Source organism: Squalius cephalus (assembly GCF_949319135.1).
Source record: "Squalius cephalus genome assembly, chromosome: 5".
In the NCBI taxonomy this organism is placed as follows: Eukaryota; Metazoa; Chordata; class Actinopteri; order Cypriniformes; family Leuciscidae; genus Squalius; species Squalius cephalus.
The window spans coordinates 11,678,352-11,705,562 of NC_137126.1; the positions used below are offsets into that span (position 1 = coordinate 11,678,352).

Sequence of the window (27,211 nt, forward strand, 5' to 3'; positions counted from 1 at the left end):
CAGAAAGCACTAACATTCAAAATTGTTCACTCAAGTCAGCACAGCTTCAGCTCAGTTAGCACACATTTACCCAAGTGGAAACACTAAGAGTCAAAATTTAACACACATCAATCAGAACCTTCAATAGATATATAAAAGGGCCCAAATCAGTTTATTGCGTTTTGGAACAATGGATCCAGAAAGACATGAAGGAAGAGGGATAAGAATGAGGGGGAAGAAGGGCAAGGACAAGAAGACAAGCAGTCTTGAGATGAAATTCAAGCCACTCTAGTTGCCCATGTCTTTATCAATGGTATGACTATGAGGGAGGCTCGGCTACGAGTAAGACCAAATTTGAGTCGCTTTACCGTCGCCTCGAGAACCTTCAGGGAGGTGTGGTGGCAAACAAAATTCTATCACTGAATAAGAGACAAACATTTCCAATAGTCTTTGATGAGGTTTATTTTCTTGCAAGAAAAGGCCAGCAGTCGTACAGTCAGACAGTGTGGCTGCAGAGTGTGACAGTGAAGGGAGGGCATCCTTTCTCCTTTATAGTCTTGACTCCCAGAATGTTATCTTTCTAGGCAAATGATGGTATTTCAACCATATGAGGAACAATCTTAGACGTGTCCATCATATTGTATCCTTGAGTGGAGGCCCTCCTGTTACGTCCCAACACTCTTTACCATTCCAATACAATTTGAATTCCATATTAGAATATGGTGTGTGTGCTCTTTTACTGTCATATGTTGGTCACACACATCTTACTGTAAGTAAATATGAAAAAAAAAATTAGAGGAGAGAGTAAAAAAAAAAAAAGAGTAAAACAGGAAAAAAAAAAATTGTGTGTGTGTTTTCTGTGTATGAATAAAAATGTGCCAATGTATCCACTGGTTGTGTATTTTGTGTTCATCATGTGAAAAGGTTTGTGATGGGGGAACCACAAGCAACAAAACTTACCAGTTTTGGAAATGTTGTTTTGAATTTATTGCACCAGTGTCTTAGACTATGTTGTAGTGTGTGTGATTTTGAGGGCTTGTGTGTCCTGTCTGAGGGCAAAGTTTGGTTTTTCAGCAAGAGTGAATGGTTTTGAGTGTAGAGCTTCTTTTTGCCCTGAAAATAGGATGTTTGGGGAATTGGGTGAGACGTTATGGATTTGTGTTTATAGTTTTGAGAATACGAGGCATAGTTTCATGAAATGTGTTTAAGCAATCGAGAAAAACTGTAATATACAAATGTATGCGGATGATACTGTAATTTATTTACATTGTAATAGTTTGACACAAGATTATAATGATCTTGGTTCTGTCTAATTCTATGGTTAATGTATAGGCATGGTTAAAGGTAAGCTGCTTGCAACTAAATGTGTCTAAAACAGTATGTATGTTTTTTCAAACAGTATCAGTAAAGAGCCAGATGTTTTTGTGTTAGGGGTGAGCCTGCAGGTTTCTCAATATAAATACCTTGGAATATTGATTGATTCTAAACTTACATTTAAAGCTCAGGTAAAAAAGGTTTGTAAGCAGGTTAAGTTTAATCTTTATAAGTTTTGGTTTACTAGAGGTTATGTGTCATTATAGAGGCAGCTAAGATGTTATGCATTCTATGGTTATGTCTCCCATTATCTATTGTTTAACAACCTGGTCTCAGGCGAGTTCAGTGACTCTAAAACCATTAGAGTCTATACAAACGTACACTTAAAGTTCTTGATAAGAAACCAATACACTTTTATCATTGTTCAATATTAAAAAAAATATATATAATCTGCTGAGTTGGGAAAATATGATTAAATATGCAAATGTATCCCTGATGTATAAGATTATATATGGTTTAACTTAGTCAGTTAGTATTTTAGTCAGTTAGTTAGTATTAGTATTAGTATTAGTATAGCAATTTATAATAATAACCTCTCAATTTTGTGTGTAATTACAGCCAGTTGACTAGTGGCTGGTCTGTGCGTGCAATTCCACAAAACTGAAAGGCTATCTGAACATAAGAGATAGGCTTTTTTTAGAAAGGAAAATTTAAAAGATAAAAAAATATCAGGGAGAATAGATACATTTTTTAATGTAATCATGTAATCAATACAGTAAAACGTAACTGTAGTCTGATAATAAGTATTTTAGATAAGTAATATAATCTAATTACAAGTAATTTTTGGAATCTGATTATGTAATCCAGATTCAAAATTATTATTTACTACCCAGCACTGTCAATAGGATCTGAACACATACACAGTCAAACATATAGATCAAATTACAATCCGATACACAAATAAGTGGATTTGGACTGACAGTGTGAACCTAGCCTTAGATGGAACGCTCCATTTTAGGTAAAGCTAGGGCTGTGTCAATGATGTAGGAGTCTTTGTCATGAGCACTGGGCGTTTCAGGATTCTGAGCCTTGGGTCCAATCCACTGCCATTAAAAGTGACGTCTTCCATCTTTTATGGGAGGCGTTGAGTAGTGGCTAAAGCTCAGTCAGAAACAGGACAATGAACCTTGCACCCTTAAACGCGGCTCCTATAACCTCGGGATGCTCCAGAGTGATTTTCTTTGTAACAGTTCTGTAAACCACTGGATAAAAGCACTTCAGAGCACTGTGATTTCTGGGTTCAAAACTTCAGCACCATTACATGCCCCTGATGGGTTATTAGACTGTACATTTCTTGAAAAACAGGACTGCCGAATGTAATCCTGCCCTGGATGTACAGGAACAAATTCTGGTTTCACTGTTTGGATGGATGGACCCTGAATCCCAATCATATTGACCTGCTGGAAGATCTCCATGGTGGTGTAATCACTCATGAAAACAACAGCAGGTTGGGATGCTGAGATGAAGTCAAACCGTGTCATGTTGGAGATGGTCTCTCCAGGGTCTTTGCTTTCTAAACTTGTGATGTCATTGTCAACAGAAGTGCTCAAAGTGGTGTCTGTCTTACCGAAGTCCATAGGGAAGGTCTCTGTGGAAACAGACTCTCTGGTGGGGATTTGTGTTGGGGTGTCTGGAGGTGTGATCTCATCCAGGATGGATGGGCTGTCCTGATCTTCACTGAGAAGAAGGATGGTGGGCTTCACACCAGCGTGAGAAATGGGAGGACTGATGAGAGGAGTCGCCTCCCTTTTGCTCTCAACAACACACACTGTACTGGAATCACATCCCTCACTCTCCTCTAACCGCTGCCTGTTCAGTGGCTCCAGGATACCCTACAGAGAAAAAAGAAAGAAAGTGACCAAATGATTCAAAGTCCATATAACTTACACTGTTCAAACATCTCATCATGAATTAAACTTAAACATTTTAGTAGTCCTAGAGGATCCATGGTGTCCGTGGCTTTTTTGACACTGTACCATGGTAATACAGTGTTGTTTGGGACACAATCAAATTACTGAATACTATGGAGTTATAAATACCATAGGAACAAGGTAATCATTCAGTATGATTAATGTTAATCTACTTATTCAAAAAATACTTTAAAAACGCAATTCACCCACTACAAAATGTATACTTTTATTCCGAAACGATACATTAATTTGTTTTAAAAGTGACAGCAAAAACTTTACACAGTTACAACTTTTTTTTTTTTTTCAAATAAATGCTATTCATTTAAACTTTCTATTGATCAAAGAATTCTGAAAAAAAAAAAAAAAACTAAGTTTCACAAGTTCCAAAAAACTATTAAGCAGCACAACTCTTTTCAACATTAGTAATAAGAAATGTTTCTTGAGCATCAAATCAGTATTTTAATAATTTCTGAAGGATCTGATACTGAAGACTGGAGTAAAGAGTGCGGAAAATTCAGCTTTGCCATCACATAAATATATGAAATACAAAATGTATTAAATGATTATTTTAATCTTTCAAAATATAGCTGGTTTTACTGTATTTTTTGATCAAATAAATGCAGCCTTGGTGAGCATAAGAATATAATAATTATTTTTTGAGTTTTTGAAAAGGAATGGCAAAACCGTTTTTGAAAGTAATCATTGGATGTGTTCAATCACAAGTATTCAATGTGTAAAGGAAATATGTTATTACTGTTTTGTTTGTGGTTACACCACATGACATTTTTAGTGTCATTACATTTCAAATTTTATTTTATAAATGGTTTTCAAAAACATGAAACAAAGTGAATACAAATATTCAGTAATTTGGCAAACCATGTAAACCATAGTATTACCATCTGAGGCCATCACTGCCTCAGTAGTTTTTCGTATTCTCTTTTTTTATATATTTTTTAGTATATTCTTATCACAAAGTATTGTTTTATCATTATATTGTCTCATGTATATTGTTATTATACTTCTTACCAGTTCATAGGCAATTTCAATTTTCTGAACAGCATTGCTATTCTCAGGATTTGGTATACTTGGCCACATCAGTTTCTTGGCTCTGTAAAAATCCACATTGAGCTTTACGTTAGTTATTGGTTATATAGTGTCAGTCTTTCGGAAAATGAAATGCGTGTCTTTACCTGTGCAGAAGCCGACAGCTGAGGTGAACCACTAGTAAAAGAATTATTATTCCCACAATCACCGCAGCTATAATGCTGCTCAAAGCAGTGAATTCTGTTGGAATAAGCCATGTTGTCAATGCATTTGTGACTTTTTTTTAATTCATGTAATTAGAAAACAAACCTCCTGACAGACAGACACATTCTCAGACACATTTAGTGTGTATCATGAACAGCTGTAAGGCAGATAAACTTGAAAAATAGGAGTTTACCTGCCGGGTTTGTGACAAAGTGTGTGAAATCACTGCGCTCTCCTTCTCCAGCCGCTGTAAATGCAGACAGCTGCACACGGTACGCACTGTTGCTTTCAAGATTCAGCAGCTCAAACCTGTTTATGCTGGGATCCACTTTAAAGGCTGTAAATGTCAAATGTAATAGAAAACAGGCAAAATCAGACAGCAGTTAAAAAAATATCACATGTATAACCGTATTATATAGTGCATTTCACTGATTCTTGAGAACTGGGACAAAAAAAGGTTTCATCAATTTGACTTTATTTTCATTCAATCCATTTATTTCTTTATTTGCCCATAAAGCCCTGATATACTTCAAGGGAAATCGAAGAGGCCTGCACGGGCCTGGCCCGCCATCCCTCCCCCAAGATCTGTCATGTTTGGTTTTGTTTCATGTTCTTGGCTCATGTCTGTCATGTTTCTTATTACCACTGTTGGTAATTGTCATGTACGTGTTTCTGTTTTGATTTCCATGCCACGCCATGTCTTTTTATGTTTGATCTTGTTTTGAGAATTAAAGCTGCACTTGGGTTCTTTCTTCAAACTTGCCTTCAGTGGATATCATTACATTAATAAACCACGCTTTGGTACAATTCCAATTGTCATTACATTTCATCAAAACATTTTTCAAATGATAATCAGTGAGCTGTTTATTAATATAATGCTAAATTTTATAAGACCATTATCAAGCCAAAAAAAAAAAAAAAAAAACCTACTGTCTACTGAAAAATTAAATTGTTAACTATTATAATTTTCTTGAAATAAGTCCAGATCTTTCAAGAAATATGGGGTTGATGTGGCTGTTAGAGCACAGTTAAAATGAAATGTATGAAACTTAAGACCTAAGATCAGAAACAAGTGGTAAAGAAATGCTCCGAATTTTAGAAATATTTGACAGTTGACAATCAAACACAAATTCAAGCCAAGTGACAAATAATAATAAATAATAAACTTTCCACTTATAATTTGAAATCTACCAGTAATGTGTCTAATGTTTCATTTTAAATAATAACTTTATTATAAAACATTTTAAATAACTAATTAAATGCTACATGTCACCTGTCACAGCACAGGTTTCCTGGTATACAGTTGAGAAAAATGATTCTCTTAATCAAGTCAATGAAGGTGAAAGAAACAAGCCTAACATGTTTTGTCCCAGTTCTCAAGAATCTCTGATAAGCATTTCATGATGGTGAATTATATAAAGCTTCTCCTCACATGTTTCAATATTGTCCTCTTTGTAGTAGATGTAGTAGCCTAATAAGAATCCACACAAGTCTTCCTCAGACACGGGACTCCACGTGATCACTGAGGAATACTGGGTAATATTCAAAATGCTCACATTCCCAGGAGCACTAATCGGACCTGAAAAAGTGCTTCAGTTCAGTCATATAGAAAGACACATCTGTTGTCTATAGCAGACCAGTTAAAAATGTAGATATTCTGACAGTATATGGTGTGAATCTTCAGCATTTTACCTAAAATTTTAGCTTGCACACATTTCAGTAGCACATATTTCTCAGCCAGAGAATTCAGTTTGACACTTTTTTAGACTACAAATAAATGATTTTCAAATAAACAATATTATTGTATTATAGATGTTAGCTTCTTAACTAGCATTAACCAGCACAACGTCCTTTGTCGGTCAGCTTAATAGCGAGGTTTTGCTAGTGAAAAGCACATATACTGGTCAATCAACTACACTACCAGCACAAACCAGTATATTTATCAGGCTGGAAATGTATTAACAATTCTATATATTAGCAGTTTTATGAATATTTGGACTCACTTCCTTCTGTGAAATAAGCTTGGGCTGTGCCATATGTCATCTCACTGTTGTTCACATTCTTCAGGTCGCAGGTGTCCAGGTATGGTCTGGTGTGCAGAGAGAAATAATATCTCGTATAGGGCTGAAAAACTAAATTCAAAGAAAGACAAAAAAAAAGTGTAGAACACTGTTGCAATTCTTAATGCTGTTAATAAATACAGTTCTTAATCACCCTATAATCAAGGTAAAATAAATATGGAAGTATCTACTATGCTGACAGCAAAGCATTAAATAATATACAGTAGTGGCCAAAAGTGATGTCTGGCCTAGAATAATGGACATTTTCACCCTTTATTTAAATATTATAAAAAATGTGTTAAAGATTTTGCAATCGTATTACGTAGTTGTGCTTGGAGTCAATTGTTTTACTTGTGAAAACAATGTTATGTCTCCATTCCCTCCTTCAGGGAAAAAGGGTTACATATGTAAGCAAGTGTCACGATGTGGTTTTGTGTCCTGTCATGTTTAGTGGTTCCCTGTCTGTCTATTAGTCATCCCAGGTGTTTCCCATTAACCACGCCCCCTTGTTATCCTGTCTAGCTCGTTTACCCCTGTATTTAAGCCCTGTGATTCAGCCCTGTCTTTGTGAGTTCTTGTTTGACTGTTTTTGTGTCTACAGTTATGCTGTCGTTCGGTTGTCCTGAGTCCTGAGTCCTGAGTCCTGAGTCCTGAGTCCTGAGTCCTGAGTCCTGAGTCCTGAGTCCTGAGTCCTGAGTCCTGAGTCCTGAGTCCTGAGTTTGTTCAAGTTTAGAATCTAATTAATAAAGTGTGCTGCAACTGGATCTTGCTTCATCTGTGCCTCAACCAACACACACCTGAACGTAACAGAAGAACTCACCAAACCTAGATCCAGCAGCCATGCCTACCTGGAGTCCTGATGTCCAGATCATCTGTCTTCGCCAAGAGAATCGCGCCATCGAGGATTATGTCGCAGATTATGTCTCTGATGCCCGAACCTGATCCGCACGGGTCTTTAGAAAGGTACGTTGACCTGGCCCTGTTGTGGAGCGGTTCCTTGTTTACTGTGGGCGAGGAGGAGAAGAAGCTCCCTGAACCCGCAGTGTCCCCTCAGACCGCGCTCCACGTCTTGCCAGCAATCAAGCCAGCCACCAGATCGGTCTATGGCCGTACAGGACCGATCTCCAGCGTGGCCGATCCTCCGTTAATGTCTGCACGTGCTGCCAGGAAGACCGTCACGTCCAGCACAGAGCCTTCGCCGCTGGTCCCGTCCAGCCCTGCCGAGCCTGTGCTCCACGTCAGTCCAGCTGAGTCTATGCATCACGTCGTGCCTGCCGCACAAGAAACTGTTCACGTCGTGCTTACCACACTAAAGACTGCGTCTGCCCCGTGACGAGCCAGAGACGGTTCACGTCACGTCTGCCCCGTGACGAGCCATAGACTGTTCACGTCACGTCTGCCCCGTGACGAGCCAGAGACGGTTCACGTCACGTCTGCCCCGTGACGAGCCAGAGACGGTTCACGTCACGTCTGCCCCGTGACGAGCCAGAGACGGTTCACGTCACGTCTGCCCCGTGACGAGCCAGAGACGGTTCACGTCACGTCTGCCCCGTGACGAGCCAGAGACGGTTCACGTCACGTCTGCCCCGTGACGAGCCAGAGACGGTTCACGTCACGTCTGCCCCGTGACGAGCCAGAGACGGTTCACGTCACGTCTGCCCCGTGCCGAGCCAGAGACGGTTCACGTCACGTCTGCCCCGTGCCGAGCCAGAGACGGTTCACGTCACGTCTGCCCCGTGCCGAGCCAGAGACGGTTCACGTCACGTCTGCCCCGTGCCGAGCCAGAGACGGTTCACGTCACGTCTGCCGAGCCAGAGACGGTTCACGTCACGTCTGCCGAGCCAGAGACGGTTCACGTCACGTCTGCCGAGCCAGAGACGGTTCACGTCACGTCTGCCGAGCCAGAGACGGTTCACGTCACGTCTGCCGAGCCAGAGACGGTTCACGTCACGCGCGCCGAGCCAGTGTCTTCGGACAAGATGGGTGCCGCCGAGCCTGTTCCACTGTCTCCCGACAAGATGGCCGCCGCTGAACCAGTGTCTCCGGACAAGATGGCCACCGCCGAGCCGGTGTCTGTTCCTGTGCCTGAGCCGGTGTCTGTTCCTAAGCCGGTGTCCGCTCCTGTTCCTGAGCCCTGGCCGCCCGAGGGGTCGTCTCCTCCGTGGCCGCCCGAGGGGTCGTCTCCTCCGTGCCCGCCCGAGGGGTCGTCTCCGCCGTGCCCGCCCGAGGGGTCTTCTCCGCCGTGCCCGCCCGAGGGGTCTTCTCCGCCGTGCCCGCCCGAGGGGTCTTCTCCGCCGTGCCCGCCCGAGGGGTCTTCTCCGCCGTGGCCGCCCGAAGGGTCTTCGCCTTGGCCGCCTGCACATCCTGCTCCGCTCCGCCCTGCTCGCCCTCGCTCCACGGCCCAGGCCCGCCTTGCCTGTGTCCTGGTTCTGGTTCCCAGTACGGGCCTGACCCTCCGTTCCCTCCCCCAAGACCGCCTCCGCTTCACCACCCTCCTGAACTTTTTGTTGTTTTTATGGGCGTCAGGAGCCGCCCATGGGGGGGGGGGGGGGCTATGTCACGATGTGGTTTTGTGTCCTGTCATGTTTAGTGGTTCCCTGTCTGTCTATTAGTCATCCCAGGTGTTTCCCATTAACCACGCCCCCTTGTTATCCTGTCTAGCTCGTTTACCCCTGTATTTAAGCCCTGTGATTCAGCCCTGTCTTTGTGTTCTTGTTTGACTGTTTTCGTGTCTACAGTTACGCTGCCGTTCGGTTGTTCTGTTCCTGAGTCCTGTGTTCTTGTCCTAGTTTGTTCAAGTTTAGAATCTAATTAATAAAGTGCTGCAACTGGATCTTGCTTCATCTGTGCCTCAACCAACACACACCTGAACGTAACAGCAAGACGTTATGAACACATGCAAAAACTAGAGAGAAGCAAATACATATTTATAACTAATTATGTTGTAGTCACTGTATGACTTTTCCAGTGAACTTTTTGTTTTTCTATGCTCTTTTCTTTTTTTTTTTGCAAAATATTTTTGTCAGATAAATATTTTAACCAAGTTTAGTGTTTTGTTTCCTTCACATTTAAAATATAAAAAAAAATATAGAATATGCCCTCCGGACATCCCCAAATATCTCCTCCGGACATCACTTCTGACCACTACTGTATATGTTGTAACACTCATTTGTGTCCAGATCAATGTATTTATTCCAAAAATAATAAAAAGTATGCATTAATATTGAATCTCTTCTATAAGGAATATGTTTTTAAATCAAAATAATTTGTTATTTGTGGGGCTCATAACACTTAGTTTAGCCTGATCAATCCTTTATTATAATATATTATTGTTGTTTTAAATAGTAACAAATCAATTTTGTTCTAAGATATTAATATTTGATGTATTGTTACATCCACCAGCTGGAGTTCCCTTGATCTCTTTCAGAGGGCACTTCTACCAACACCTGTGCTTTTCCATTATGAACTTAATTTCTCAGTATCCATTGCCTATTCTCATGATTGTGATGATGTTTAGCTGTGTGTGATTACCCTTGTTAAAACTTGCCTATATAAGCCCTGTGTTTTCACTCTAACTTTGGAAAGTCTTGTTTTGTGTTGCAGTGCAATTATGAGTGCTTGTATCCTGGTTTCCCATATTTTGGTTTCCATGTCTTGCTGTCCTGAAAATCCTTGTTTGCCTGTGTTTTGGACTCCATTGAAGGGATGGAGAAATTAAGTCTTTTAAATCTTAGAAGCTTTTCTCTGATTCTTTTGGGAAAAGATTCAAACCATCAAGAGTGTCAAATTGTGGCAGGTCAATTTTTTAGCAGCCATAAACCCAAGAGCACAGCTCCGTTGTTTTATCCATTAAGCACAATAAAAGCCGTTTTTTGTGATAAAATAATTCACATATTAAAGTGTGGCAATAAATTAAATCTAACAATAATTATAATAATACTAATTATAATTATACCAACAGAATTGTTTAATGCAAGTAAATGGTGCTTTATTTTTTATACTGTTTATATGGCAGAATATATGATCATGTATTATAGGCTATCTATCTATCTATCTATCTATCTATCTATCTATCTATCTATCTATCTATCTATCTATCTATCTATCTATATATCTATATATCTATCTATATATAGATATATATATATAAACACATTTAATAAATGGACTTGAACACTTTTAGAGTAACAGTCTGGGTTCAAACATTCCGACACGCAAAGCGAAGCATTGACGTGACTGGAAAGAAAGTGAGGCTTCGTTATTCATTTATCACGTGCTTCTCTGAAAACAATCCACGCTCCGGCACGGAACTTCATGAGAAATTGAGCTGCGTACTCGATACATGCATTGAAGCTTCAGTTTCATACAGTATGTAAAATCGTACATGTGGATTACTTGCTATGTGTTTTGACCATTTGCCTGTTATATGGATTACGATTCTGGATTGCCCCAATAAAGCTGAATTTGGATCTTCAACCTGTGTATCTGAGCATTACGTAACATGTATGTATATTTGTATGTATCTTTGTATGTATTTGATGGATGTAACTCAAAAGTGAGTTTGGTATTGTCTGTGTTTTGGTTCTTTGAGTGTAGTTTCTTTACCTGTGCTTCGTCCCTGTGGCCTTGGTTGCTATGGTTTCTTATGAGTTGACTGATCGGTCCAACCTGGGCCTTGTTTTACCCCTCACTATCTTGTGTATTTATATTTCGCTATTTGGTTCAGTTCTTTATCTGTTCTTGTTGTTTGTGTTATTCATCCCTGTCTGTATTCCTGAGTGCCTTTAGTCTTTTGATTGGATTATTAAAGTACCATTTGTGCTTAGATCATCCCCTTAACTAGCCATGACAGGTGTAACCATAGAAATGTGAATAACAAACAGAGAGTCACAAAGAGAAATCCTGTAGATAATCATGTCTGTGTGTCAAAGTCAGCAAGTCTCTTACAAATGTAAAAATGTTACCGTAAAATAGGTTTAAGTCAGATTTACAAGTTTAGGTCAGATTGTCAATGGATCTCATATTAGTAATTAAAAGTAATTAAAAACACTTTTACCTTGAGAAATAAGTTTGAAAACTTCTGAAATGTATTCAAATATCTATTACTTTTTACAAGATACGTATACCACTTTTATTTATACCATGTTTTTAGAGTTATTAAATCAATAATTACAACATAAAACTAAGATTACACTCCTAAGAACTTTTTCTTTTTCATCATTTTGGACATCTTTAGTGTCCATTAATCCATTATACGAATATACTGTTATACATTTATTTCATCCTATTTATTATACGAGAATAAAAGGGAACAGTACTTCTCTTAGTTTTCTCGGTTATTTCTCTGTGCGTCTGCTTCACGTAGAATGATTGGAAAGCTGGAATCTGTCCTTTGGCCCACCACTCCACACAGTAACACACGCTAGAGACCGAGCTGCTCCAGGACAGACTGAAACTGTTGTTCCTGGTTATGTTAACACTGAACAGGCCAAACGAATCTAAAAAAAAAAACAGTAAATAATACCTCATTAAATGTTCAAATATACCGTGTTTACTCATTGGACATAAAGTAAAGCTGACCAGAGTACTCTGCATGTAGCATGTAACAAAATACGAAAGCAATGTACCTTTCAACTCATCCATTTGCTTAATGGCTATACTGGAAACAGGAGACGATCCAACACTGTTCAAAGCCCTGACGCTGATGTTGTATGCAGAGTAAGACAGGATTAGGGTGAGAGATGGATCTTTAGTGCTGAAACTGTTACACAGAGTGATGTTTTCCCCGGATACTTTCCCCACGGTCACATTGTAGTCAGCCACACCCTCACTGTTTGCATACTGAAAGAAAGGATGTTCACGATTGACATGTAATGTAATGTATACAGGGTTCCTATGGGAACTTCTATCATTTTTTGGAACTAATCTTAATGGATCTTGGTAATACTTTAGAATTTTGCTCCATCATTAATGATTAACTACACAGGAACAAATGTGTAGTGCATTATCAATATTCTAACAACTAATATTAACAAGAAACTCTGATTACAGTTTGTTTTCTTCAATTACTAGGACACTTTCTCAATACTTGGGTCACTTTTTCAAAACTTTTCCACAGTGAGCACAACAGCAGTATATCTGAGTTAAACTGTGGATCATTTATCACTGATTTGGCACAAAATGCATTCAACTACGCTATCATTCAAATTACGTGAATTTATTTCTCACTCAGACACAAACCACCACCAAAATTCTTCACACAGTTCTCTTTAGCATCACTATTATTATCTCACATCGACCTTCTTCTTCTTCTTCTTCTTCTTCTTCTTCCGTACAAATTTTGACACCTAACTCACCCCACGACATTTTTCATGAATGAAGTGTAAAATTGAGCGGCTTATTGAGGACAACGGACAACACTGCTCTGACTTTTATAAACAATTGGGCGTACAATGTTCATCCAGCGGGCGAAAAATCCCAGACTTAACATTGGACAGAAGTTTGTGACATCATATCTCCACATCAGAATGTCATAGAGACTTGTGGATGGGCTCATTTGACTCGGCCCAGCAAGCAGCCAATAAGTAGTGACATAACAATGACATAGCAATGCCCTAGCAACCAGTTACAGTACCCTAGCAATATCATCATAGATTTCCATTGAAATAAGGTGAGAGGGTTACCTGTGGATTAGAACATCGTAGAGACATCTGGGTGGTCTCTTTTTGACTCAGACTGGCAAGCAGTCTTTAAATACCACCATGGAAACCTTCTAGCCACGCCCTAGCAACCATTTAGAGCACCATGCCAACTCTATGGCAGCATGAATAAGCCATATATCAGCAACAGAACATCATAGAGACACGGGGTTGGCTCTTTTGATTCGGGCAGACATCCAGTCTATACCTTTCAACCATGTAACTGTCTAGCCGCACTCTAGCATATGGCAGCATGGTTGTAAACAAGTATCACCATGGTAATTGTGTAGCCATACCCTAGCAACTGTATAGCAACATGAACAAGTCATATCATATCATTAGAACATTGCACAGACTTGGGAGTTAGATTTCTAGCAGTCACAGAAAAAAAGACCCTAGTAACTGACTAGTGCCAAGTTTTGCAAGGACCACTTCTTCAGCACAGCACACTTACTTAGCCTACTTCAAGAAGTCTTCTATATATTTAACAATTCTTTATATATAAAAATTAAACAGACTTACTTTAGATGAAAAACTTCTTGATTCTGTAATCGAATTAAATTTTTTTCACAAATAAAGAAATTGTTTAAAAAAATATATAAATAAAAAGGAAGTAAACACTGTAACCGACAGGGGACTCGTAATCTGGTAAGTTTGTACTCACTGAATCATATTTTTTCAAATAAAGACAAGATAACATACATACAGCACATAGTAAAAATGACATGAATATAATGGGCAACGGAATACAGTGCAGCATAGTTTGAAATCAAGGTTTTAAAGTTTATTGAACGAGCTGTGAAGCTGAAGCTGATCTCCTGTGCACATTAAATTCACACGGACTGACCATCACACACAGAGTTACGTTACACGTTCATGCAGGCTAGAAATGCGCACATCAGACGATCTGACAGCTGAATTCGACTATATCTGCAAGGTTTGTGAAATTAAAAGTTTATTAGATTTTCAAAATTTTGTTTAAATTATATTAATGCGTATTTGCTACATCCTGACAGTAAATGAGAAAGCAAATGCTATAATACATTTTCGTATACAGTTTACTTTATTTGTTTAACAGTTCTATCTAGTAAAGTTCTCAGCGCTGTCAAAATAAAAGTCCAGCATCCAACACATCGGCCAAAATGAAAAACTCATCGGCCGATGTAGATATCGGTCAACCACTAATAACAAAGTGTTTTTGTTGGGTAGAAAACCTTGGGGTCCTAGCGATTGGAAAAAAAAAAAAATCGCACTGTTTTATACAGTAGTTCACTACTAGCTAACCAGTAACTATTTTTATCTCCCAAGTACTACTAAGAAATACACTTCTTATAATGAATGTGAAACTAATCAATATCATACAGGACAGATTAACATTTTAACCAGTACTTCAATTAATAATTAATCACGTACATGATGAATATGTAATAGCAGACTTATGATTTTGGTAAGTTGTTAAGTCTTTCCCCACCGGTGTTTTTTTTTTTTTTTTTTTTTTTTTTTTTTTCAGCAAGTTGTCAGCAACCGCCAGCATTTTTTGATAATTTTCATGAAAATGTCATGGCCCCCATTTTGTTGTATCTGAAACCAAAAAAAAAAAAAATGTTTTATTATAGCTTCATGAATTCTTTATTTTATCAACACTTGAATGTGGGTAAGTTTCATAAAAAAAAATAACTTTTTTTTTCAAAGACTACACGGTGCATAAGCAATGCTTTTATAGCTTGTTTCTGCTTCTTTTTTGCCTGTGTTTTAATAAAAAAATTCTCTACTCTTTCAGAAGATGTGCAATAGTGCGCCCTACTGTGTAGTTTTCAAGACTTTACTTGCATGGTCAATTTTCCATCATTCTTCTGAACTTTCCTTAGTCCCTTGTCTAGCATTAACGTTGTGTTTTAGTGTGTAGTGATTTGTTTTCCCTGTCCATTTAAAGTCAGTTTGATCGTCTTCTTGTGTTCTCCCTTGGGTTACTAAAGGTAACTCATAACAAAACACTAGACCAAGATTAGATTAGGTCATAAATTATGGATTTACCTGCCATGCACCTCCTTTTGCTGGAGCAAGGAGAGTGATCCCTCGAGGACCAGACAAGGGACTTTTTAGATCTGGTGTGCCTAACACACTATCTGGTCCCTGGGGGGATTTTGCCGGTTTGTGGAGTGGGTGCTGGCAAAAAATTACACTCTGTTAACTACCTGCTTTGCAGATGAGGACAACACCAGCCCATCTCCAAACCCAGAGTCTAACTTCAGCCATTCCCACCACGGACCAAGAGCCTAAGCCCACCGCAGACAGGGAGATCGAGCCCCGCCACAAGAACAGAGCCAGAGACAACTGAGGCCATCTTTGTCTTTAGTGGAGTACAAGGACATGGAGTGGAGCCCCTCCCATACTCCTGCTGCTGAGGGTGAGCTGTGCCAGGTTTCTACATTATTAATTGAGGGATTGGAAGATATGATTCCCCAAAGTCTCTTGTTGCCACAGGTCGTGCCCGACTCCTGTTTCTCTGCTGGTCCTGCCCAGCTCCAAATCTCCTGCATCTCTGATGCTCCCACCCAGCCTCCCTTTCCCACCTCCTCTACCAAAGACAGCCAGACCTTCAGCCCCACCTTCGCTGGCTCCCTTCAGTCCCTCAGCTCCCCCTCTGTTTACTCCACTCTGCTCTGTGGGTCTGCCTTGGGTCTTCCGGTCTCCAGCTCCGCCTTGGCAAGGGGATCCCCTGGCTCTGCCACCAGCTGCCAAGCCTGTCACTCGACATCCACTCGACATGTCACTCGACATCGGCTCCACCTTGGCTCCTTCCTTCCTTGGCTCCACCTGGGACCGTCATCCTCAGAGCTCCACGGGAATCTCTTATCCCTCTGGCTTTGCCTTGGTCCGTTGTTGCTCTGTCTGCGCCAGGGAATTTCAGCCTTCAGCTGCTCTTTGTCCCTTCACGCTTTCGGCATTGTCGGGCTCCGCCTTCCCTCCAGTTCCGCTTTGGTCCTCAGTACCCCTGGCCCCACCTCAGTCCTAAACCGCAGCTCTGCACCACAACCCCCACACCCCCACCCTCCCTCCTCTTTTGGACTTTGTTATTTAGTTATGGCACAAGGTTGCGTCTACCGGGAGGGGTTGTGTAATGTTACGAGTATGTTAGTTTTAGTGCTGTCAATGTCTTCTTTTGGCTAACGTTACATTATATGACCACGCTCTTATTCACGCAAACGCTTTTAAAACGCGACAAGACAAAAGAGAATGCGCTGTCTGTGAATGTCCTGTCTATGTGACACACAACACACAGAAAGACGCGTGCCAGTATCATGCGCACCAGAATCGAGTTCTCTTTCACGCTTGAACGAACAGTAACACATACATTTATGCCAAAATGTCTGTTTTGTCGAGTGTCTTTTTTTTAAATCGAGTGACAGCACTAGTGCTATCTATTTAATCTATTTAAAACTAGTACTCTCAATTGATAAAAAAAAAAAAAAAAAAAAAATTATGTGATTAATCGCGATTAATCGCAATTAAAAACACACGTTTTTACAGGTTTCTTTGTGTTTTGGTTTGGTTTGCTTTGGTTCTGTTCAGTTCCTGTTTGCCTGTGTTTGCCTTGTTTGTTTCTATGGTTACTGATTATGTTAAGCACCTGTCTCTAGTTCTCTTGATTAGCATCCTTGTGTATTTAAGCCCTGAGTTTTCCTTACCTCCCTTGTCTAGTGTTAACATTAATTTATAGTCTGCAGTGCTTTGTTTTCCCTGTTGTTCATTAAAAAAGTCAGTTTGATTATCTTCTTGCATTCTCCCTTGGATTACTACAGCTAACTCGTAACAGTTATAGTCTTGTGTAGTTATTCATTTATGACAGAAACATTTATTCTAAAGTGTTACCAGTATCCTAAAGGGATAAAATAAGAAAAATCTAAGAATCAAATAAGATTATACTATATATATAAAAAAAATATTATCCAGAAGGATCTTATTTGATTCTTAGAGGATTATTATTGTATCCCATTAGAATACAAATATGTTCCAAATAAAATAGTTGAAAAAAAAACAAAAAACAAAAAAAACACCCTGTCTGACCAACACCTAAAATATACATTGACACCACAGATGGTGTTGAGAAATGACATAACTTAGTACCTCCCACATCACGACCACTTTTCTCTGTCCTGCTGATATAAAACGGTTTTGTATATGGTCTTGAGACTCCCATTGGATTGATGGTGCATCTGTGAGTTCTGAAGAAGTAAAATTTTGAAAATACAGTAGTCAATTAAATATTAAATATAAAGTGTGTAATTTCCCTGCCACCAGCCGCATTGTTTGTTTGAGCGGAGCAGATGGGAATAACATTGTCTCAACTAATGCTGTGAGTTTAGTGTAGCTCTAAGATTTGTGTTTGAATTGAAGAAGTGTTTGTAACTTGTAACTGTCTGTTTCATGACAGAAATTACACACTTCACTATTAAAAGAAAAGTATACAGTTTCAAGAAAATACAGTAATCAGTAAATACACATATTTGTATTTAGCCACTTTGAAAACCTGTCTTCAACTCACCTCGCGGGACCACGATGACCTCACTGAGCGGACACTGCGCGCACTCTTCATTGTGATCACAATGTATTTGCAACTCGTAAGGCAGAGAAGACGTCACATTCCACATATTACATTCTTTGCTGTTTTTAGACTTTTGCTGCAGAGTACAAGAGTACAAAATGAGGAGAAACAAGCTAGCACATTAACATCTCTAGTGTCAGTTGGAAAAGGTCCTGTAGTAGGCCTGAACCAATATTTTTATGATTGAAGTTGAAAAAGTGTAAAAAATTGAGGGTTTAAAGGATGGATGGATGGATGGATGGATGGATGGATGGATGGATGGATGGATGGATGGATGGATGGATGGATGGATGGATGGATGGATGGATGGATGGATGGATGGATGGATGGATGGATGGATGGATGGATGGATGGATGGCACATTACATCATAGGTTGTAGTCTGTTCGTATACTGCTTATTTTGGCAAATATAGTAGGTTGTGGAGGTATTTCATAAATATAAAATGAAGCTCAGATGGAAATAGATATAAATTCAGATCAGACTTCACTTTCATCCAGGTGTCATAATCATTATAACTAACTGAATAGGGATTGCACATGTGACCCTGGATCACAAAACCAGTCACAAGTCGCACGTTTATATTTGTGGCAATAGCCAACAATACAGTGCATTGTATGGGTCAGAATTATAGATTTTTCTTTTATGCCAAAAACCATTAGGATATTACGTAAAGATCATGTTCCATGAAGATAGTTTGTACATTTCCTACCGTAAATATATAAAACATTTATTTTTGTGAGTGAATGCAGCACAAATCGCACACATAAATGGACAACTTTAAAGGAGATTTTCTCAATGTTTCGATTTTTTTGCACCTTCAGATTCCAGATTTTCAAATAGTTGTATCTCAGCCAAATATTGTCCAATACTAACAATAGTTTGTGTAGAAAGGGGTCACTTGCGCTTCAGCCTGGTTGGTGCTCACGGAACAGGATGCAAAAAAAAAAGTTTTTTGAAGGTGTTTAATTTATATATATATACTTTTTTTTTTTTTTTTTTTGGTCTACACCTGAGTGCTTGTATAGGATTGGTTAATTGATGTACCACACCCATCTAGGCCAGTGGCCAATGCTTTGAGCTTTGATTCTTTTAAAATCTGTACATCGTTGCCATTGACTGTTTGACTCTGAAGAAGACGCATGGGCGTCGAAACGTTAGTCGTTTTGTACCAATAATAAATTATTTAAAACGTTGTGTGCTCCGGTCCTGTTCCTTGGTCCTAGCTAGACCTTGGGTCTCCTCTGTTAATAGTTTGTGTAGTTTGTGCTTACGCATACTTTTGGGGTTTAAACCCACACAAAGGTTTGTAAACGAGGCCCTACATCTTTAACCACAAAGCCACACCACACCCTGTGTACAGTGCTTTCTCAAATCTACACTGATCCACACTCTATTACTGTTAACTCCAGTGCTGTGAACAAACACACCCAAGATATTCATAATTGCGACGGCAAAAAATGTTCCCATTTTGCACTCATCTGACATAAGGACGGGTAAATTATTTAATGTGTGCTAGCGAAAATACATTTGTAATTGATTTGATTTTATAGATATATAAGTATTCATAATGAAAATTTATTTCAATTAATTTACACAAATGAATGTCACAATGTGTGTTATTTGGTTTGGAAAGTTAATAAATGTGTCTGAAAATCAATTCCACGGGGTGAATATTGTCACAGGGCTTTGCACTATTAAGTTAACAATAGTGCACATTATGACGTGTCATATTATTTTCCATATTCAGATATGCAGGATAAAAAAGGTGACAATGATTGTTGCAATTAGACACTGAAACTGACACTGATATACTCTGAAACTGCAGGGTGCAAATATCAACCTGATCTCACGGGAACTATTTTGCGAGGTATTGTGAATGTGAATCATGCAAAAACAATTTTTTGAAAAAAAGTAAGCATGAAAGCCCACCACTAATCCAACCCCTAATCATACCCGTCGTTGGGGCGTAAGCAGAATTAGCCACCAATTCGCCAAAATGTAAAGTAGTTAAATTGCCATAAGATTGTGTTAGTTGTTACTGACCTCTTTCCACGTTGCAGTGTTGAACTCTCTATACTTTACAGAGAACTGTTTAATATAATTTCTTTCATCTCCCCAGTCCACTTTAACAGACAAATGACCAGAGTTTCTTTTAAAAATTAGATTCTGTTTAGAGGGAGGACCACACCGTGCTGAAATGAAAGAAAACAAAACATTTTAATGCAGAATCACATACTAACCTGGGGAAATTTCTGTCTGGTAACAGAATTGTCAAGCAACTTTTACTAATATTAAAATTTCTAGTAATTTCCAAGTAACTGCAGGCAATAAATCAGTATATTAGATTAAGGTCAGAGGTTAGAAACACTTAAAATCATAATATTGTAATATTGTTGATTAACATACTTATCTGCGATGAATGTCCACTGAAATGTTTGTAGGTGCACCTGCTTTGATCTTCACTGGTTGCAATTACTGTTATATCCGAATGTATTACTTTAAAGGCATTGAAAGTCATTTCAGTTGCATTCTTCTTATTTATGGGTTCACAAAAGCATTGTCTCCTACGCAGGAAACAAACAGAGTGGATATTAGGAAGTATTAACAATCAAACAACAGCAAGAAAGTATGAAGCTCAGCCTCAGACTGCAGTCCAAACAGAATAAAGTTGAAATCGTCATATTTCTCACTTCTTACGTTTACTTACTGTTGTGCGTAGAGTGTGGATGGGGTTGAAAAGTCTCCTCCATTTTTCCATTCACAGATGAGCTTACGATTATTTTTAATAATCGTACGTTTTATGAAGCATGTAAAATCATAGACTCCTAATAAATGAGAAATATCCAATGATAATATAAACAAAATGAATGTTCCTTTCTACAGATACTGAAACAAAAACTTGAAACTCTTCAAAATTAAATGACGAAGCGGTTGACTTTTGGAAAATATAGTTCATCCAACTTTTAGTTTCTATTCATTTTCAAGATTTGCAAAGATCTTGAAAACACACACGCACACACACACGCACACACACACACACACACAAACAAAAAAATTAAACAAAACAAACACTGTAACTCAGCAGAGGATAATTACATTGACAACAAATGTAGTTACTGTAGTTACTGTTTCCCACTCATCTCATGAAAGTGCAATAAAAGCAAGGGATATTACCATTTCATCCTAAAATGTAACTAACTTCATTAATTAAAGGAAAATATTTGTTTAGACTTTTTTTTTTCTAATACCTTCGGTAACAGGGCTGAATGTTGAGCTGAATGTTAAGCTAGTAAAGATAGTTACACTTTTTGTGTAAATTTAGAAATTATGTCAAAATTATGACATCATTTTAATTGTTTGTTGTTGTTGTTGCATACTTTAGGCCTATTAAATGCCTGAATATTTTGTTCATTATTTTATTGTATCTAAAATAAACACCTCTCCAAGCTGATATGCAATGGAAAAGGGAAGAAGAATGGAAATTGGAAAAAGGCAATCGTGTAAATAGACACTCTAAAGAAGAAAACAGTAATCCTTAAATGGTATAGGGGGAAATTATTAAACTTCATTCAAAGAATAGCTAAATATGTTTTATTGAAACATAAAGATGTTTGCCTTGCCATGTCTCCAACAATTTAGTGGGGATATAAAACCAAAAGATGTGTCATTGTAGGCTACACTTATTCCTAATACAAATAAAGTAACATTTATGTTACACTAAGAACAAGTATTCTAGTTTACTCCAATCTAATAAATAAAAATACATAGCTTACATAATTTGTGCTGGTCATTTCTTACCTTCTGTGTTGTTACATTTATCTTTTAGTGAGTTCAAGTTGTCGCATTTACAGGAACCTTTAAAGTTTAAATGAAAAGCTGTGTTAAGCGATTGCCACAATGTTTACAGCATGATTTGAAAATGTTTCAAAAAGCATATTGTGCTGAAAAGGAAACACAAAATGTGTACAAAGATCTTATGAATAAAGTTCACATATTGTTGATTGCTGACCTGTAATCCAATCTATATATAGTCCCAACGTCAAAAAGTTTCTCTGTTCCATTTTTAAAAACAGAAGTTTTTTTTTTTTTTTTTACAGGGTTCAATGTGGTCTCAGACTCAGACCCAATACACACACACACACACACACACACACACACACAACTGACCTGTTGACGCTTCGGTTGTACAGAGAGATAAGAGACCTGAAATATTAATAAACCTACTGAAATAACATCACTTCAGCAATGATATCAATGAAATGTTATAATGTGACATATTTCCGTGCAAATACTTGTTTGAAAACACAGCTAAAGCACATACCTAGAGTGAGGTAAAATGCAGCCGACCACTTGCGCATTGTCGGATCCTCTTGACTGGTACTCACACGCAGCTTACCAGCTCACGGAAGAGTGAGGGGTATTCCCATCACTCACGAAACTACAGCGCAACAGATCCTCTTGAAATCTCATAGGCTGTCTCTGAAGATAGAACAAAGTGAACTGCCTACCTAGACAGCATATCTGGGCAACGTTTAGACGCGCGCAGCATTTTGGCCATGAGCCTGGACGGCAAACAATGCTGGCACATATAGCAGGAACTCAGCTGATTCACCGGCAGTGGGTAGCCTATCATGTGCACGCAAAAACTTTTTTCTTTTCTTTTTTTTTTTTTTTTTTTTTTTTTTTGCGGTAAATGGCACGAGAAATAAAATTCGTGCTATAGATACGCACTTTTCATGTTGGGTTAAGCCGCTTATGTGCTCGTGGAAAAGTGTTATTTTATTTAAATCTCAAAACCAGAATCATTTTCATCACATTTTGTCACATTTAAGAGATTAACATGACACACCATCATGTCAGAACACAAAAGAAAATATTTTGAACAATGTCTGTTTATAGACCTATATAGCAGATAGAGTTCCACTGAAGAAAGACATATTAATGAATCCTCTTCATTATCAAATTGCAATGAAACTGACTCATACACAGTTTGTGCAGAAACGAAGTTTCACTTCTGCAAACTATGAATAGAACTCACATAGGTTATGGTTGAACTTTGCAGAGGCTCTTGACACTTGAAATCATTTAAGCCTATGGCTTGAGAACTATTTTTCTCACTAAACTGTGGGTTTGTCAACTCTAAAATATGTTTTACAGCATATTTATGATAAAAAAAATAATAATTGCCTGCTATAACTTGAAAAAATAAATTGACTACTCTTTAGTTTTTTCAGTATGGGAAGACCTGGTGACCAAAGAAATCCTCTTCATTGTGAACATTTGTTGGTCACCCATGAGGAAAACAGCTATCATACTAAACAGCTAATAAAAACATTAAAAAAAATTATAATAATAAAAAAAATAGAACTAGAACTAGAACTAGAACTGCAGAAGGTTTTCTGTGATTGTTAGGTTTAGGGTTAGCTGATAGCATATTCAGATTGTTCAGTATAAAAAAAACATTATAATGTCCCCATAAAATTAAAACTCAATATGCTTGATATGTAGTGAAAAAGAGATACCAAACATTAACTCCCCCCCCCCATGTAAATCTTTTATAGTTCCCAAGTAGTTTATAGTTCCATTGCCTAACCAATAAGTAGCAACTATATGTAACAGTTAATTGGGACATATTCTTTTTCATATTATGTAAGGCATTTAGCCTAAACTATCTTAATGACTTTGAAATATTATATTTTTTATCTCATGGAAAAATTCAGTAGTTGTTTAATATGGTCACAGTTGTGAACATGCAGCATAACAAGTTCAAAATGTGTAGTGGGAACTTGCTTTTTTTAGGGGAACAAGCACTTTTCTTAGATTACTCTAGTCTAAGGCCCTTTCAACTTTTGAGAAATGACTGAACGGTTTCACATGACAGATCTCAGACAAACTGTGAAGTAAGTTCACTTCTTTGCTTCTGTAGAGCTTTCAAGGAAACATTTGCAGTTTGATGTACAGTATATACTAAAAAAATCCGAACGTTGACTAAATGATATGCCACTTACTTTTCTATATCTGAAAGGGAGTCTATGTTACTAATAAACTCCATAAGGGAAGTTAATCTAATTCAGGTTTGTAAATATCAGAAGACCATTTTTTTATTTTACACAAACAAGTCCAGTCCATAAAACAGCACAAAATCAAGATGAACAAAAGTGCTATCAACATAATGTATTTGGCAGTTATACAGTTACTAGAAACTGTACTGAGAACATGTGGTATGGGAGCTGTGAGATGTTAAATATCTCTCTTTCTCCTAAGTGCGCACACACACACACACACAAATACATGAATACAGGAAGAGACATGTTCACACTTCAGAGACTTCAACGTTGGGAGGCCCAATGTAGGAAACACATTGCAGTGTAACACTTAAAGCTTGTGACTCCTTAACAGCACCTACACATTTCTGTGTTCATCAACACAGAAAAGACATCCAGGCAAAAGTTTCACAATTTTATGTAAGATTCACTGTGTATAGTTGGAGCCATCTAACAACCTGCAATGTTGTTTATGTAGAAGTCTCACAGCTTTCAAGAGAGTTTTTACGCAGCTTGTTGCTTACAGCACATGGAACATGTGACAGCGCGAACAACGACAACCACACGATGATCAAGGCGTTTGATAAAATTTGTAGACACCAAGAACATCCTCTCATTTTGTTTACTTATAGCACACCTCATTCTGAGAAATGGATGTGAGCAAGACTGAAATATTCAATTTCCTTTGCATTTTCCAAATTTGTTCCTACATCTTGGTACACTGTACAACATCAAAATGTCAGTCAGCCATTTGCGTTAGTCTGCTTGACAAAAACATAGAATGCAGTCAAAGGGACATTTACAGGAAATTGGTCATATATTGAGAGTGGTGTACAGCACAGTTTTAAAATCCCCCACCTGTATGTTTATCTATAGTTTTACTACTCATCGCTTTGATCACCTGACGAATGGAAGACGATGGTCTTGATCCCTGTCTTAGATAAGAGTGTGTGGGCTGTTTTTCTCTTTGTGATGTGTGTTTGGCTGATTTCATAAGATCTTTTTTTGTTTTAGGGTAAAGGTTGAGGCTGAATCAACATCTTTTCAGAATGTTACAATGATAGTGAGATGATAATGAAAGTTAGAAAAAATCTGAAAGTATTCAGACACTTTGGGTTTTTTTCTCATAGTTACAGCTTAATGCTAAAATGCATTTTGACTCCAGTCAAAGAGAATTAGAATGTGTATGAGTTAATAGCAATACTTATGCCAATGTGATATTTCAGTTTTTCTCTTCGGAAATTTGCAGTTATCACAAATTTGTTTTTACATTGTCATTATGGGGTATGAAGGGTATATCTACGTAATTTTTTAAAAGCATTTTAGCATAAGGCTGCAACAACAACATGTGAAAATGAAAGGGTCTGAATGCGTTCTGAATCCACTGTAAGACACTGTAAGAAGATAAATCTGTCTCATAAATTAAATCAATTATTTTTTAATAAACCCTAAACCACCAACCCTAACCCCAGTACAAAAAAAAAAAAAAAAAAAAACTTTTTAACTGCACTGTGTACATGTAATGTTTTTCCCGTAATCTTTATCAAAAAATGGCCTTTAGATCATATTTGGAATAGCACAAGCCATTCTAGTCATACAATCAAACTATTGTAGATGAGCGCCATCTGTTGTGAAGTAAGTGTAACTAACTAGCTATTGTACTTTTGTCAAAAAATGTCACTGTGCAGTTGCATCTTTAAAATGTAATGTGCATAATATATATATATATATATATTGCTAATATGCCTAAATTATTATAACTAATTGTGAATTCAAATCAAGTATTTAAATATGAGTGTTTATTTTTCTTGACATGTGTTTGACATCTACAGAGTGAATCTATAAGTCGTTCTGCGATTTATACGTTTTGGTTAGTTATGTCAGATGTGGCACAGTGATGAATATTAGACCAAACACTTGCTGATTAAGAGATCACAGAGCACCTCTCATTGCTTTTTAAAGCTTATAAAGAGACTTGGTTCTCTTAATACTGTGGGGATCTTAAATCAAAGAAGATTATAAGAAATGGTAGAGAAAACTGAGCTTTGCCTACATTTTACTTCAATGTAGGTTTGAGTTATAATCACACGAATGATAATCTGAGTGCACAAGACTCCATTTGTAAAGCACAGTGACCTCAAGATTGTGTATGATCTGAGCATGTACTGAAGATAAACAGGTACTAATATGCCCATGGAGACCAGGCTTATCCTGTCCATTTCATTGATAAGCCAGAGGTTTATCTGAGGTTTGTAAGATTAGCTCTTCTAGCAGCCATAAAATGTACATTGAGGTAGGAGGATTCTGAGCTTCCTTTCACCTCTATGTGGACTAAGGAAGTATTATCTTATCATATCATATCATAAAAATAATATTTCGGTTGGAAAAAAAAAAAGTCAGGATTTGTTTGTAAAACACTGGGGGAACTTCCTCTGTTATCTGGGTATAACAACAGGGCAGAATACATAAACCTCATCCGATTATATCTATGCCCTCTTGTTTAATTATGTTTGATGTGTTAAATCATGCTAGCAATGTGCTAATCATGCCAGAAACATGCTATCAATACATGTTAGCAATGTGCTAGAACATGTTAATTGTCTTCTTTGAGTAAAATCTTCAAAGTACAAGCTCAAAGTTATTTCACACTTTCAGACAAAAAGGCTTTGTCAAGCCAACATCAACGTTTGTCATCAAACTTTACTCATCTATACTTGAAGCACTGTGGGATGGAGGATTTGGATTTGCTATAGGGTTGTGTGTATGGGGAATATCTGTTCTAAATTTGTATGTTGTACTGATATATTTGTACTTATTACAGTTTTTCTCAAACACTTTTCTCAAAACAATAAGTTCAAAAAGTTCAAATCACTGAACAAGTTTCTTTTTTTTTTAATATGTGTTGGCACGTGTGCAAGAGAGTTAGTAGCCTACACTTGTCTACAATTTGTACAAGAACTGAATGCACATAACTTGCTAAACAAAAAAAGATGTGTTGATTATCAGTGAAGTTGGCACACTCTTTACAAATTCTAAACATTCTTTTTGTAGGCTACTACAGTATTGACTTTGCAGGAAAGTGTTACCTATTGAAATCTGTATCTAAAGCTCAATGTTATAGCATTCAGCTATACAAAACTGACATTATTCTATAATATAGTAAATACTCAGTGTTAAAAAAGGGAACCAAATATGTATATTTGTTAAAACAAACAGGTTGACCAAGAAATAAAAATGACATATGATGTCATATTATCATATATCATACATGTAAACATACTGAGATTGGT

At 37.8% G+C, this 27,211-nt stretch overlaps 1 protein-coding gene across 1 annotated transcript; it reads right to left on the minus strand.

The window, feature by feature from the left end:
* Positions 1 to 424: 424 nt before the first annotated feature.
* On the minus strand, positions 425 to 22,441 carry LOC307158130 (interleukin-31 receptor subunit alpha). The gene is made up of 16 exons (XM_079870438.1): positions 22,199 to 22,441; positions 22,045 to 22,080; positions 21,676 to 21,732; positions 20,585 to 20,702; positions 20,284 to 20,441; positions 19,921 to 20,069; positions 17,816 to 17,951; positions 17,398 to 17,495; positions 12,199 to 12,412; positions 11,890 to 12,069; positions 6,515 to 6,643; positions 5,944 to 6,090; positions 4,705 to 4,848; positions 4,454 to 4,547; positions 4,290 to 4,371; positions 425 to 3,185 (listed from the first exon to the last, which is right to left on the minus strand). The coding sequence occupies exons 1-16, from the start codon at positions 22,233 to 22,235 to the stop codon at positions 2,571 to 2,573; spliced, it is 2,394 nt and encodes a 797-aa protein (XP_079726564.1). The 5' UTR covers positions 22,236 to 22,441; the 3' UTR covers positions 425 to 2,570.
* Between the last annotated feature and the right edge of the window lie 4,770 nt (positions 22,442 to 27,211).